The sequence below is a fragment of the Pygocentrus nattereri genome, chromosome 4 (genome assembly GCF_015220715.1).
Source record: "Pygocentrus nattereri isolate fPygNat1 chromosome 4, fPygNat1.pri, whole genome shotgun sequence".
In the NCBI taxonomy this organism is placed as follows: Eukaryota; Metazoa; Chordata; class Actinopteri; order Characiformes; family Serrasalmidae; genus Pygocentrus; species Pygocentrus nattereri.
In genome coordinates this window covers 39831585-39845683 of record NC_051214.1, presented here as the reverse complement: position 1 = coordinate 39845683, position 14099 = coordinate 39831585, and the positions used below count along the sequence as shown (strand labels likewise).

The following is a 14099-nucleotide window of genomic DNA, read 5'->3' as shown; positions in this document are numbered from 1 at the left end:
AGAGAGAATGTGGCAGCAAGTGAGCTCTGTGCCAGCATAACTTGCGTCACACGTCTTGTTCTCTGCGGGCCTCCTGTGGTGGAGTGGACAGCGTGGTGGGAACACCAGACTGGCATCGTTGTAGGAGGTGCTCTCTCACACTGCTCTGAGCTTCAGGAGCCTTGGCCACACACATGCTCCATGCTCTCCTGTCGCTCGCAGCAGAAGGAATGCTGACAATTGGCAATCCCTTAATTACTTACACAGCACCTGCCTCTCATTTGTGCAATGGTACACAGACTACCAGTACCCAGGAAGCATGAACTCATTGACTTGATACAAATTTAAATATAAATTCATGTTAGGCTACTTTTGAACTTCATCAGTGTTTATCATATAAAATGCTGTGTCTGCTTTATATGTACGTTTTACAAATATTGCCACAAAGGATTGTTTTAATTTATTTAATTTTAAATGAAATTTGGATCCCGATGACCGCTGGGATATGCTCCAGTACCCCCTGTGACCCAGAAGGCCCAGCGTCTTAGAAGATATGTGTGAAATTTGGATTAGTTGCTTTATTCCAGCTTAAGGGAAAAATGTCAGTTATAGAAAAAGCCTTCATCTTCTTTCTATTCTGTTCACCATACAAAAATAAATTGGAGACCTAAGTATTGTTAGCTTTCATTTATGGCATAGAATGGTTTTGATTCATCTTCCTTTCATTTTGTTATGAAAATAAGTTTCAAGGCAGTTGGCCTATCCATGATCCACCCACATCAGCTATTGCTATGTCAGACTAGCTTTTCTTCATTTCTGATGCATATGAAACATCACAGTCTCAGGATAGATTAATTAGTCTTAGGATAGATGTATTTTATCTTTTGTCATGCAGTCAAACTAACCTTGACATTATAGCACATTCATTGTCATTTCCAAACTGCCTAGTTTCAAGTCACTACAACATACAGCATAGTCCAGCTGGGCAGCGTAACATTTTTAACTAAACTGTTCTGTAATGACTCCAAACTCCACACCTCGATACTGAATGTTGAATGGGATGTTCGGTTGGATAGGACATTTTTCACTCACTGCTCTGTAAAACTTGTCCAGCCTCACAACAGTTGCTACTACTTACATACCATACAGGTTTGTGGCGAGTGCATGAATGTCAGTTAAACTAGCAAACATGTATCTGGAAATATTGGTGGTAATATGAGGTGAATAGTGGTAACTTGAGTTCTTTGAAACAATGTTTTATACTTAAGGATTAAGTGCACAAAAATAATCTGAAATTTAAATGTTGCCTCCACTGTAAACACTGCTGCTATAGGTAGCTGACACCTCTTCAATATGTTGCCATGTCAGCCGCTATCAAAGAACGAGAGAGGAAGTGAAAGAGAGATTATTAAAAAAAAAGGTTAAACCGTCTGATTACTCAGTGGATAGACAGCTATTGTTGCACAACTCATTTGCAGGACATGAGGAAAGCAGAAGCAAATAAGAACACACTCAGTACCTTCTTTATTTTTCCTGTTTTTTTTTTTAACTCTATTTTGTAATTATTTGACTTCAATGATTTTGTAACTGCACATATGCTGCAACTTGTGCTTGTTTCGTAGTCTTGCCAACCACACTTCTGCCTGTTGTCCGAGTGTGGTTGCTTTTGTCACTCAGTGTGGCCAAGAATGTCAACAGCTGGTGACGTGAACTTTAGAATTCAGCTACTATCTTGCCTTGCGATCTGCAGAGCAGGCAACTGATTCCCAGATTGTTTCCCATCAGATTGTTGTAGGTGGATCATGGAAATGTGTATACAATGTTTATACATGCATTATTTATATATGCATTTATATATATATATATGTGTGTGTGTGTGTGTGTGTGTGTGTGTGTGTGTGTATGTATGTTTTCACGCTTAACGTTCTTTCTGGAGTTTGGTACATTTGGTCAGTTGACTAAGCTGTTTCTGAGCCCCGGTGTGGTCCAAAGAATTGATCCCTGACCCTACCAAAAACAGTGGTCTGGCATCAGCTTGTGAAACCGGTCAGCATTTTGTATAAAAGCTGTGTGCTCCAGGCATTTTCACTATAATTGGTTTATCTTGTAATGTGGGTACCTGTTTTAAGTCTGTCCTCTTCTTCATTTATATAGAACTTCTTAAAGATATTATTCAAGGGTTCTGTGTAGCATTCTTCTATATTTACAAGCTTGACATTGTAACAGTAGCAGAACCCATTTTTGGTGCTATATAGAACTTTTTTCAAGAAGTTTTAAGTATAACCATACACAACACATTCCCCATCAATGTGAAGAACCCTTTCACGATGTAAACACCCTTCAATCATCCAAAGGGTTCTGTGGTTGTGTATTTTTCAATATAGAACCATTGGCTTTATTTAAAAAAAAAAAACCCTGAAAACCATCTTTGTTTTTACGAGTGTAGGTGTGTAATAATACACAAAACTTCAAAAATTGTTTTCATACGATACAGTGGAATTATATGATCTTGTAGGATTCTCGTTGGTTTCCTAGGTTTGATCCAGATGCCCAGCTTTACTCTTGAGAGTTGTTTCCACAAAAGGCAGCAATTAAGAAGCACCTGTAAGTGAACCGTGTGCATATTTGTGATACAAAATATTGAAATTTAAATCTTTGTCCATTTTTAATACCGATTTAAAATTAAAACTTTGCAATCATCTGTTTTCTTCAAGAAGTGCACAATGACCCACTGCTTCGTTCTAATAAACGTAGAATGATGAGTGTCCTACAGAACTGTCAGCCTGTGACGAGCTACATGGCTAAAAGTTCCTTTTGAGTAGAGCTTCTGCTTGAGTACATGCCACACACCAGCAGTGCATGCTGTTCAGCATGGTTTGAGTGTTTGTACCAAAGTTAACAACATTTAAAAAAAGAAAAACTGGACACAAATGATCCACAGTTCTGAAGAAATGCTCCTTTTGTTAAAAACAAATCCTGCGATGATGAGCCCCTCCCCGAAACAAGCCAAGAATCCGTCTTGGGTGCACACGGGCCAAGTAGGAAAACGCCCTGAGACTACCAGTCCTGAATGTTCATGTCCTGATTGCTGTCTGTTTCCACATGTTTGAGCAGAATCTCTTCCTAGTAGTCTATGCGCTCTGTTCTGTGACATTTGAGTCATATTGCAGTTGCAATGTGATGTATAAATTATTCCAGAACTGCCTTGAATTGTTAATTCAACTTAGACATGGACTCTCTGCTGTTGTGCTATTGGTTAGGCCTGTGTAAAACACCATCTGCTGATAGATTCTGAGCAGATTCTGCTCTGCCACGCTGCCTAGAGTTTGACCTTTTGTGTTTAAACTGTGTGTGTATCATCAGGTTCAGCCGGAGAGGACTGTAGCTGTGCAGCAGGGCTGAAAGATGTGCGATGGGATGGTAGCGTGTGACACGCCAGTTTGGGGCACATGCTCACACGCTCTGGTTGCTGTGGCTCTGCAGCTGTTCCTTTTCCTCAGCACGATCCCTACAGCCCAAGCTTCAGGTAAGAGCAGCATTTCCTCGACTGCCTTCAATACTCCTTCACCTCTTTTATTCAGGACCAGCAGTGCTGGGTTATGTCATCTGTACTGGTACGGTCACTCAACAGTATAGTTGTTTAGCAGTACTTATCATAAAAAAGTTAACTGAAATGTATGTAATTTGCTGGATGCTTCAGATGTAATTTGTATGTAATTTGCTGGATGCTTCAAACTATTTACAAATGTCCAAAACATTTTACAAATGGAAAAAATATGTCCCTTCTAATAATGTGGTTTCTGTCTGTTTATGAAACGTTCAGTTCAAAACATGCTGTCTAATTCATTTAGCGTAGTGTACCAGCCCTCCAGCATTATGGGTTCTCTTCATGTTTGGCATTAGCACGCGTCTTGATCCTATCATAAGGGATCAGTTGTACAGATGTAAATTGGGTCCAGTCACTCAAACGATGTTTGGAGGTCAGGCGTGTATATGACCACATAATGTTTGTAGTGTGAATGATGAGTCCTGAGGTATCTTAATGCATCTCAGAGAGCAACAACGGACCACCTAATCGACTGCATCGTTACAGCAGAGGTTAAAGCAGCTCAGTAGTTTCTTTCCTTGTCGTCTTTTGTCTTCTTCTTTTGTTTATAAGTTGCAGTAGCACTCTCGACGATCTTGCCGTTTGTAACAGCCCTTACATTTACATAAATTAGAACTTGAGGCACATTTCTGACTGACACTAAACACTGTGAGAAAGTAAAGTGATAAATTCCTCCAGTAATGAAATCCAATTGTAAGCAGGCACTGTAGAAATGCTAATGCGTGAGTCTCGCTCAGATCGCTCAAGACAGATAATGCCAGGTATATACAGGGCCTGATTTTATGAATGCAAACTTGTCTGAGACTTGATATGCTTGGAGAATATTGACATATTGCCTATCACTAAGGACCACTGTCAGGCCATGCATGACAATACAGCTGCTATATATAGTCAGTGGAATGAATGTTATTTTCTCTGGAAATATGGCTTGTCTTTCATTGTTTGCATCAAATTTAGGGTTTGAGAGTTTTGGGGTTTTTGTTGTTTTGTTTTGTTTTGTTTTTGCCTGTGTTAAATCTGAGGATTTGTTTTTGACCATGTTGGATTAGGGGTCCGTGTTTACAGTGTGGGTTCACAGTATATTTGCAGCGGTTTGTGATGACACAGACAGAGAAGACAGCGTGTGGTTTGGAAGGTGTCCTTGTTTTTGTACCGTGCTGATTTCTCTTGCCGCAAATAGAAGGATGGGCTGGTCCTCTCTCTCTCTCTTTCTTTCTCTTTCTCTGTTTTACTTAATGTTCTCTCTCTTGTCTCTCTCTTTCCTCTCACTTTCTCCTGTGCTGTGTCTTTCTGTCTGTATGTCTGTTTTTCTTTTTGTCTTGTCCCTTTCTTTATCCTCCTTTTTGTGTTTTTTCTGTTCTTTGCCCTTCTTTCTCCCCCTTCTTACTTTCTCTTGCACAATCTCTTTGTGTGTCTCTCTTTCTTTGCATCTCTCTCTCTGTCTCTCTCTCACACTCTCTCTCTCTCACACACTCTCTTCATTAACAGATGTCCTTGCAGGGCGGCATGTGCTGTGTTTATTTCAGGGGTGTGGCGTGATGCCCCGGCTGACCTGCTGTATTTGTGTTTGGAACACGTACATTCTCCTTCTTAATGTGACGGTCCTAAAATAGTACTAATTCAGTGGTTCTTGTATGCCTTGCTGTCTTTGTTCAGCATGCATGGATTCATAATGGCTCCGGCTCGTCTCGGCCTTATGTAAGATGATTGAATCACCGGGAGTGCTGCAGAGGGTGAAAAGAGGATGGAGAAACAGAGACTGTGTGAGAATATGAGTAGTTTAATTTTTACATTATTGCAGTAGTAACTTTTACCCAGGACGCCAGACTGTGAAGGAAAGATGGAGTTTCAGTGTGTGAGAGAGAGAGGCTATAAATTTATACGTCTGCTACCAAATTCCCACAGGATGATGGAAAACATTGAAATTATGGACACTAGGCTAATCTCTTTGGAGAAATTGCTGTTTTTCCTCAAAATGGTTAGCTTTTGTTTTCCAGGGTTAATTGTAAGGTTGGGTTAGATTTAGGGCTTGACTGAATTAAGTAATTATGAAAAATTAATCATTATGTAAAACTATAGGTATTTTGCAGTTACATATTTTGTATATTAAGGCATTTTTCATTTGTATCAGAGAGGTGTATGGTCTTTTCAAACAGTTTTTACAGTGAATGTAAAAAATGCATTTTTGAAAACCGACATTAACACTTCATCTTCTCAGGCTGCTTGTCGCTAGCTTTTTAGCAGAATGGCTCTTAGAGTTGCACTGGCTAAAAGAATAATATGAATGCACTCCCTTCTTCCTGTGCATTCAGTGTTGAATGAAAAACAAGCCTCTGACTTGATGTGAAGGTTTCACTGTGTTAAATGAGTAAAAATCGACAACTAAACATTGAACTGTAATTAAGCCTGGAAAACTACTTTTGATAGCATTTTCCCCATTTTTATTAGTTTATTATAAGTCCTGAAAAACATGTTTGTTTATCCAGGTAAGTGCTCACAAATCAACTGACTTGTCTGGAAACTGCAGTGTCATTTAGCTTTTTGATGTCACTGGGCTAAAAAAGTAGATGTGAGAAATTCTTGTTTTTAAAACCTCTTTTATAGCTTTATGGGAAGCAACAAGATATCTTTACATGTTTGGAGACGTACCACTTTGTTATCGGCAGGTCTGTTTTTGTTGTATCACCCCTTTGACAGTTGTCAGCCCATACGTATCACCCAAAAACTACATACTGCAACTACCAGCCTTGCATGCTAAGCCTTTTCCTGTCGGTGTAGGCAGTTCTTAGCCACATTGAGTGACAAAACCCACCAGACTCTCTGACAACGATGGAAATACCCTGCAAAAAAGGGAAAAACCGTATGTGTAAATGCCTGTGTATTTAGCATGAGTTTGCATATTGCTGAGTTTATGACAGACAAGGAGAGAGACAGTAAGCATGAGTCTTTAGGCATTGGTTTATGGTGTTGCATCATTTTTATATTGTCCTCCCCAAAGCCTGTATTCCCACTCTGCCTCATCCCCTCAGCCTGCCGAATTCAAGCACACTCAGTAATCCCCTGACAGGCTCTACAAAATAGCTTCTGTGGCTCTCAGAGTCATATGAATATTAAATCCACAAATGCCATTATAGCAGTATTGGATTATGTGTCAAGGTTTTTTAATCAGATCCCGGTTTACAAATGGAACTCAACAAAGCACAAATAAACTAAAGCAAATTCCAGTTTACTGAACGTACGAAAACAAGACGTACGTAGTTCTGTGAATCTCATAGACAGTATAATATGCTTGCTTGTTAGAGCAAAATAAGTGTTCTTGGTTTTAATTTTTCTTTGTCCAGGTAATAACTTGGGTGTCATGATGGTAACCATAGAAGTGTCTATGAGACTTTACACTCTTGCACTTCCTGGGCTGTGTGTGTTACTGTGGTAATATTGTGTTATTTATGAAATATATGTCTGGGTGTTCATATGAGGCTTCTGGGTTACATCCAGAGCATATGAATCAGATACTTGCGCTAGGCAGACAAGGAAGTAAAGTCTGAACGTTCTGCTTTTCTAACCTAACCAAAAACAAAAGCTTTACTGACAGAAGGCTATTTTGGCTGATGTGAGTGTCCAGATGTGATCAAAGACTATCCGTTCGCTTGCAGGACTTTTTCCACAGTGGTCCTGACAACATTGGCTCCACTGATGGGAAAAGAGTTCTAATGCAAAATGTACAGTGCTCACTTAGAGGCCAGTGCTGCGCTTTGTTATATTTAGTTTGTTTTATTGCTGTCATAACAAGTCCTCATATCAGCATTTAAGAGAAAGAAAATTGTTCTTGAATGTATGATAACACAAGGAGATTTCATTTGGAAGTTTTCTATTGGTTCATTTTTCATGTGTTTTTTTTTTTTTTTTTTTTTTTACACAATTTAAATGGCAGCTGCTGTTTTCAAATACTGTTTTCATATTACTGTCTCGCTGTGTAATTTTGAGTTTGATAAGTGTACTGTTGATGTGTTTTGGAGAGGCAGGAAGCATTGAGTTCAGCTGTAGGCAGGTTTGTGTGTGTGTTTGAACAGAGCTGTTTCCTGTAGGCTGTCCAGAGCAGTGACTTTTCCCATGTTCCTCACTGCTCCCACTCTTTCAACACTGTTCTTTCTATTTAGGGTGTTTTTGTGTGGTTGTTTAGGCTCACCCACAATTTTAAAATGAATTGCGTAAAATGGTTAGACATCTGTGACTGGTTCTACTTGTGATTTCATTTCTGACATTTAATTAATTTGACTTCACAAAGGGTCAGGCAGGCCTTTTTTCAACCCCCATTTCATTCCTGCAGTAAAATAATGGTCCAAATCAATGTTTCTCAAAATGACGATCACCCCGGATGGCCTACATTTCATAACGTCTCTTAAATTCTTTTCTGCTTTCTTTTGTTGGATTTGCCGTAACAACTGCGAAAACATGATTACAGTCAGCTCAAACGGTTGCAATCAGACAATTATGTAATAATTGTGGATGGCCTACTGCTGGGTCCTTGAAGTGCATTTTGAGAACCAGTGGTCTATAATCAGTAATCAGTTTGTGGTAGCATGCTGAAACATGACGTTTCTATTGTTTAACCTCATCTTAATCTGTTTTTTTAAACTGCTTGGGTGTTTTGTGTGGAAAAAATGCACATTTCAGAAGGTTTAGCTGTTTCCTGGGTAATAGACAATCTCTCTTTAAAGAGAAAAAAAGATGCACTTACAGGGTAAGCCAGCTTCTAATTGATGGAAAAATGAGGCTCAATGTTGTTAACAGAAATCTACTTTATGATATTTTATTAGGTCATCTTCTAAATCTTTACTGCTGTAGATTAGCTTTCTATTTAGGTTTCAGAAGCTAACTTTACCTGGTACTTTAGATGGACACCCCTGACCAAATTATTAAAACAGTAGTTCTTAATTGTAGTACTAGCAACCTCCTTTTTTTCACTCAAATGCACGTGAATCAGTTCAACAGGTAATTTCCAAACCCTTTCATAAGATGGTCCAGGTCAGCATGGAAAACACAAAAACATGCACTATATGTGGTTCCTAGGACCAGGATTAAGAACTAGCTATATGACTGAAAAGGCAAAGAGCAGGAACTGTTAACGATTCTGTTTGCTTTTTCTCAGTGTTTTAAAGAGGTTTCACTTCACACCAGGAGGTGAAACAACCCAGATGTGGCTTCCTGACGAGCATGTTCTTATGCTTTGCACTACTGCAGGAAGTGTCTAGCAGGAGGTAGAGAGACTGCTTTTGCACACACACCTTGTGGTATGGCCTTATAACGAAAGCACATTTAGTTCACCAAAAACATGGCCCTTTGATTAGAGATGGTGTATCCATTACCTATGCTAACAGAAAATGCTGGACTGGACATAGGAGGGGAAAAATTATTAATATGATCAAATACATCAACAAATCTATCCTGAAATAGCACACACTCAGGTTATGTGATGTGTTGTTAGCTGTGTAGTTCTTCATGTGGGGTAGTAGAACGCTTTAGTACTTTGAGCATGATACTATTTTAGTTGTTCATCCTAAGGGAAGCGCTTTAAATGAAAATAGTTTTGTAGTAGTAGTAGTAGATTTTTGGAATAGTATCCATGTTGGTTGATACTTAAGGTTTCAGTATCTGTTGGGAATGTGCTTTAAAAAAAATATTAAGGAATCCTTAAGAATTAATGGACAGGTATATGGTTAACCTCAAAAAGGGAGAAATCAAACTTCACTCAGTAGTAGCATAAAGCTGTAGGCTTACTTTTTAGAGGATTGCACTGGAAGTAAAAATTTGACGTTTTGTTATTCAGAAATACTGTATGTTTTTGTGTTGATGGAAGTGGACTGCACACAGACTGCCCCCTCAGAGGAGCTAATGAACTAACACCAACTGGTAGAACTGTGCCAATAAATATCGTCATTGTGATAAATTACATGAGGGTATGTCACAAATTGCTTTTCTGAGCTTATTGTGGATATTATGAGTGCTTAAAAATCACTTCTCTACTGCATATTTCATTAAAAAGAGACCATTATTAGTCCCATTTCTTTGGTTTTAGTTCAGTGCAGAGTGTGAAATGTTGACTAGAAATAATTGGGTTCATAGTTTTTCATAGTATTTTTAAAATGTGCCACTACTTGGTCTCGTCTAAGATGTCAGAATAAAAAACGACACATTTTGTATTGTGAAAAACTTGCTGAGATAACTAAGAGTCGGTTACCACTCCAATAGAATGAACTGCTGCAATCAGCAATCAGCACTACACTCGTATTCAGCTGTTTAGAACATGTTTTTAAGGAAACGGGCATTTAAACAGGGCAGAAAACAGTAGTTCCGCTTCATTGTTTAATTTGGAAACAGTCGAGGTACAGCTCTCTCTTCTCTTCTTGGTATGAGTGTGAAAGATTCACTTTCACACCAGGGGTCCAGACATGGCCCTAAAAGGACCTTGGCTCAGTCAGGGTTTATGTTTCACTTCAGTGCTCCCTGGCCAGCGTCTTGCTGTGCTGGGAAAAGAGCTACCGGATCAGGGTCAGGTGAGGTCACGCACAGCAGAACCTCTGAGCACCAGCCAGCCACCCACCGCAGTAGCTTTTTAGCAGCTGCAGCCAACATGTTTATCACCCGAGCAGGGGGTAGGCCTACTTCTGTCTCGATTGAGCACTTATTGTGCCATGTGTTTAATCAAGCTGCCTTTTAACGACCTTCCAAAAAAGGGCCTTACGCACTATTAAACACAACTGCTTCTCAATGACTTAATACTGTTTGTGCTGCTAGCAAGATAGCAAGATGTGGATATGGTTTAATGTCTTGTGTAGGGAAGGATACATGTATTCTAGTCTAAAATTTAAGTTTTTCACTGATTTTTACTGAAATTCTTTTTAAAATGGTCAAGACTTGCATGTTTGAGGGTGGAGTGTAATCACTTCTCACCGGAAATAGTCAATATGCTGAAGCTAATGCAATGTATGTCTTTTTTTTTTTTTTTACTAGTTTTATTTAATTCAATTTGGAAGGTTAATAGGCGTCTGAATACTTCCATTTGCATGGTAAAAAAGGGCGTGTTAACATAAATATTTGCTGTTCAGGTCCGGTTCCTGCATTGCCAGCCTTTATTTTAGAGATTGCTGACCTTAAACTTGAGGTTCATTCTCTTTTGAGCTCAAAACCAGATGGAGTGATTATTTGAGGTTCTTGCCTGCTCTGCAATCACTGGGAAAGAGTTTTAAATGAGTCAGGATTTCAGTTTGGGAAATGACTCTTTCTAATAAGATATATCTAAATATAGCGCTCTCTCTCTCTCTCTCTCTCTCTCTCTCTCTCTCTCTCTCTCTCTCTCTCTCTCTCTCTCCCCTTTTCCCTCTTTTTTCCCCTGTGTCTCAGCTCTCCCTCTGCCTCTACCCCCTCTCTCCTACTTTCTTTTCTCTCTCTGTCTCCTTTTCCATCTTCTTCCCCAGTTTCTCAGCTCTCCCTCTGCCTCTACCCCCTCTCACACCCTCTCTCCTAGGGTGCTTATGCCTCTTCCATCTCTCTCTTTCTCCTTTTTCCCCTCTTGTGTCTGTCTCCTCCCATTCCATTTTTTTCACCTTGTGCTCCTTCTGTTCTCTCTCTCTCTCTCTCTCTCTCTCTCTCTCTCTCTCTCTCTCTCTCTCTCTCTCTCTCTCTCTCTCTCTCGCACGCACCTCCCCCCTTTTTTTTTACTTACCAGTAGGTAAAATCCTGCTTTGTTCATGGTATAAGAGAGCGGCAGTTTTCCCGTCCTTCAGGATTGCCTCTGCGTGTCTTGCCAGTGTTCTTGTGAAACATTTTGCCGTCATTGGCCGTTCTTAATGACTCACGGTGTGAAAGAAATGTTCCAGCACACAACGCCACACCCTGAACACATACAATACTCCTGCTATCATTTTAAAGGAAGTAATGTTCTCAAGACCTTCCTAACAATAGTGTGAGGTCTGAAAGGGAACAGTGAGTGGCTGTCCTGTTTCTCTGTGTGGAATGTGAAAGACTGTGTGGAGAGTGCTGTAGGATAGCTTGCAGTGTGTGCTGGCTTTGCTGTGGTGAGGGCTTTGCCACATAACGTGACTGCGGCCCTCTGCTGCTGCTGCTGCTGGCAAGAGATAAGCAGGCAGATGGGCGGAGATCGGACACGTGGTGAGATTTTAAAAAAAAAAAAAAAAAAAAAAAGGTTTATGTAATTGATAGCTGATGTGAACGTTATCCAAATGATACTTATCTTATGCCAGCAAGGCTCAATTCAGTTTAATTTTCTGTTGCTTTTTTCATGCAAAACAAATTTGCAGTGATCTGCTGTCTCCTTTTTACTTTTTCTTGCCTATTCTTGGTTACACTGTGTCCAAATGTTTAGACAAACTAAACTCATGACACCACATGACGTAATCTGGGGTTAATTCTACAGTTTTAGACAGGATAAAAGCCACTGTAAACTTTATAAGCATAGGAGCTCACAGTTTTAAAAAAGTAACTGACATAATTAACTTTGATAATATGATCACAGAGACAGTCTGGTAAAAATTACATTAGTGCAAACTCGCCCAATCAGTATTTAAGTCACCATTATCTCTTCACTATCAAAATTCAACACATTAGCAGTAATCCTGTGTGTTTCTACTGTCTTAACGTCTGGTGTGTTCCTATGATGGTTAGACTATCAAGAGTCTAAGGAGCCATAAACATGTATTTTCTTTTATACTGGAATTGCTAATGGCTGTCAGTGTGTGGGCTGTCTACACCAGTGAACACAGCTACTGCAGAGTATTCAGAGTTTCACTGTGAAAAGCTGACCAGTCTGTCTGTCTGTCTGTCTGTCTGTCTGCCTCTCTGTCACCACAGAGAGTCTACACAGACAGACTCCACACAGACAGCCAGACTCTGCCACACAGACGGACTCTTCCACACTGACGCCACACAGACAGACTCTACCACACAGACAGACTCCACGCAGATAGAATCCAGCACACTGATTGTTCAAAGACAGAGCCCACCACACAGACTCTACGCAGACAGAACCCAACGTGCAGACTCTACACAGACTCTACTCAGACAGAACCCACAACACAGACTCTACGCAGACAGAACCCTCAACACAGACAGAACCCACCACACAGACTCTACACAAACAGAACCCTCAACACAGACAGAACCCACCACACAGATTCTTCAGAGACAGAACCCAACACAAACTCTACACAGACAGAACCCTCAACACAAACCCAACCCACCACACAGATTCTTCAGAGACAGAACCCACCACACAGACTCTACACAGACCGAACCCACTATACTAATTCTTCAAAGACCAAACCGACTCTGTCCTCAACAGCAGTTACAGCACATTCCAGTAACAGGCAAGACAAAAAGCCTGCAGACAGGAGCACTGTGTCTGAGTACACAGCCTTCTCTCAGTCACTCAGTCAGTCACTCAGTCAGTCACTCAGTCAGTCACTCAGTCAGTCACTCAGTCAGTCACTCAGTCAGTCACTCAGTCAGTCACTCAGTCAGTCACTCACTCAGTCACTCACTCAGTCAGTCACTCAACTGATAGTATTGTATTTTCTGATGCACAGCTGTCTCTGCAGGGTGAAAGGGTGCACAGCCCCAGATCCATGCAAACTTCCATCTGCTGCTTTTGACAGTGGCTGGGGAAAGGTCTGGAGAAACAATAGAGATTTCTTCTGTTGTTGTGGGTTTTTTTTTTGTTTTGTTTTTTTTTTCCTTTTTTCCCCCCAGACTGGTCACACATGTGAGGGATTCCTCCTCCACGCCCATTTTACATTGTTTGATGGGACAAGCTGCTTATATGCGTCAGCTGGCGACCCTAAGCAGTGAAAAGACATAATAAAGAGCACGTGGACTGTTGTTTAGTGCTTTTGTTCTGCCTCTCTGAACAGTGCACAGATTCAGAGGAGGCCGTCTGTCTGTGCGTGTGGTTGTTTGAATAAATGACCAGAACATTATTGAATTTTATTGGAGGGTTGCGCGGGACAATATGTCATCTGTACTGGTACTCTCACAACACATTGTGTCCTAAGGACAGCACATTTTGTATTACTTTCAACGTAGAAGTACTAAAAATGCTATTATGTATCACATGATATTTGGGAATCTGTACTTGTATTGGTGTCACGTTATGATATTCATTGAGTTTTAGCCATATTAGTGTATATAACAAGAATTCTATCCATAATTTTCCATGGTGGAAAGCTATTTTTTTTTTAGCTTTAGGAGTTACGTTTGTATGATTTTTCTCACGCTATCTAGGCCCTTCATAGGACCTATAAATAGATATTAAGTTTCCTTTCAGGAAATTCATCTGGTTAATGTTTGCAATACTGTGGAAGGTTCCCTTTGGTGTCATTTCTACAAAATGGAACAAAATAGACTCTTTTGGGTTTGTAAGACATTGGTTAGGCCCCAGGGAGCATCATAAAAAGATGATAAGAGTATAAAACTTTTCATGCATGTAGTGCAACTATTT

General features: G+C 40.1%; 1 protein-coding gene across 2 annotated transcripts in view; it reads left to right on the top strand.

Annotated features, from left to right (window-relative positions):
• susd6 (sushi domain containing 6) overlaps nt 1-14099 on the top strand; it is a 34343-nt gene that overhangs the window by 7142 nt on the left and 13102 nt on the right. The window contains exons 2-3 of one of the 2 annotated variants that reach the window (XM_017692568.2): nt 2515-2583; nt 3343-3505. In XM_017692568.2, the coding sequence (XP_017548057.1) occupies nt 3385-3505 (121 nt within the window). In that variant the 5' untranslated portion in view covers nt 2515-2583; nt 3343-3384. The remainder of the gene's footprint in view (nt 1-2514; nt 2584-3342; nt 3506-14099) is intronic. The other variant, XM_017692567.2, reaches the window with a different exon arrangement.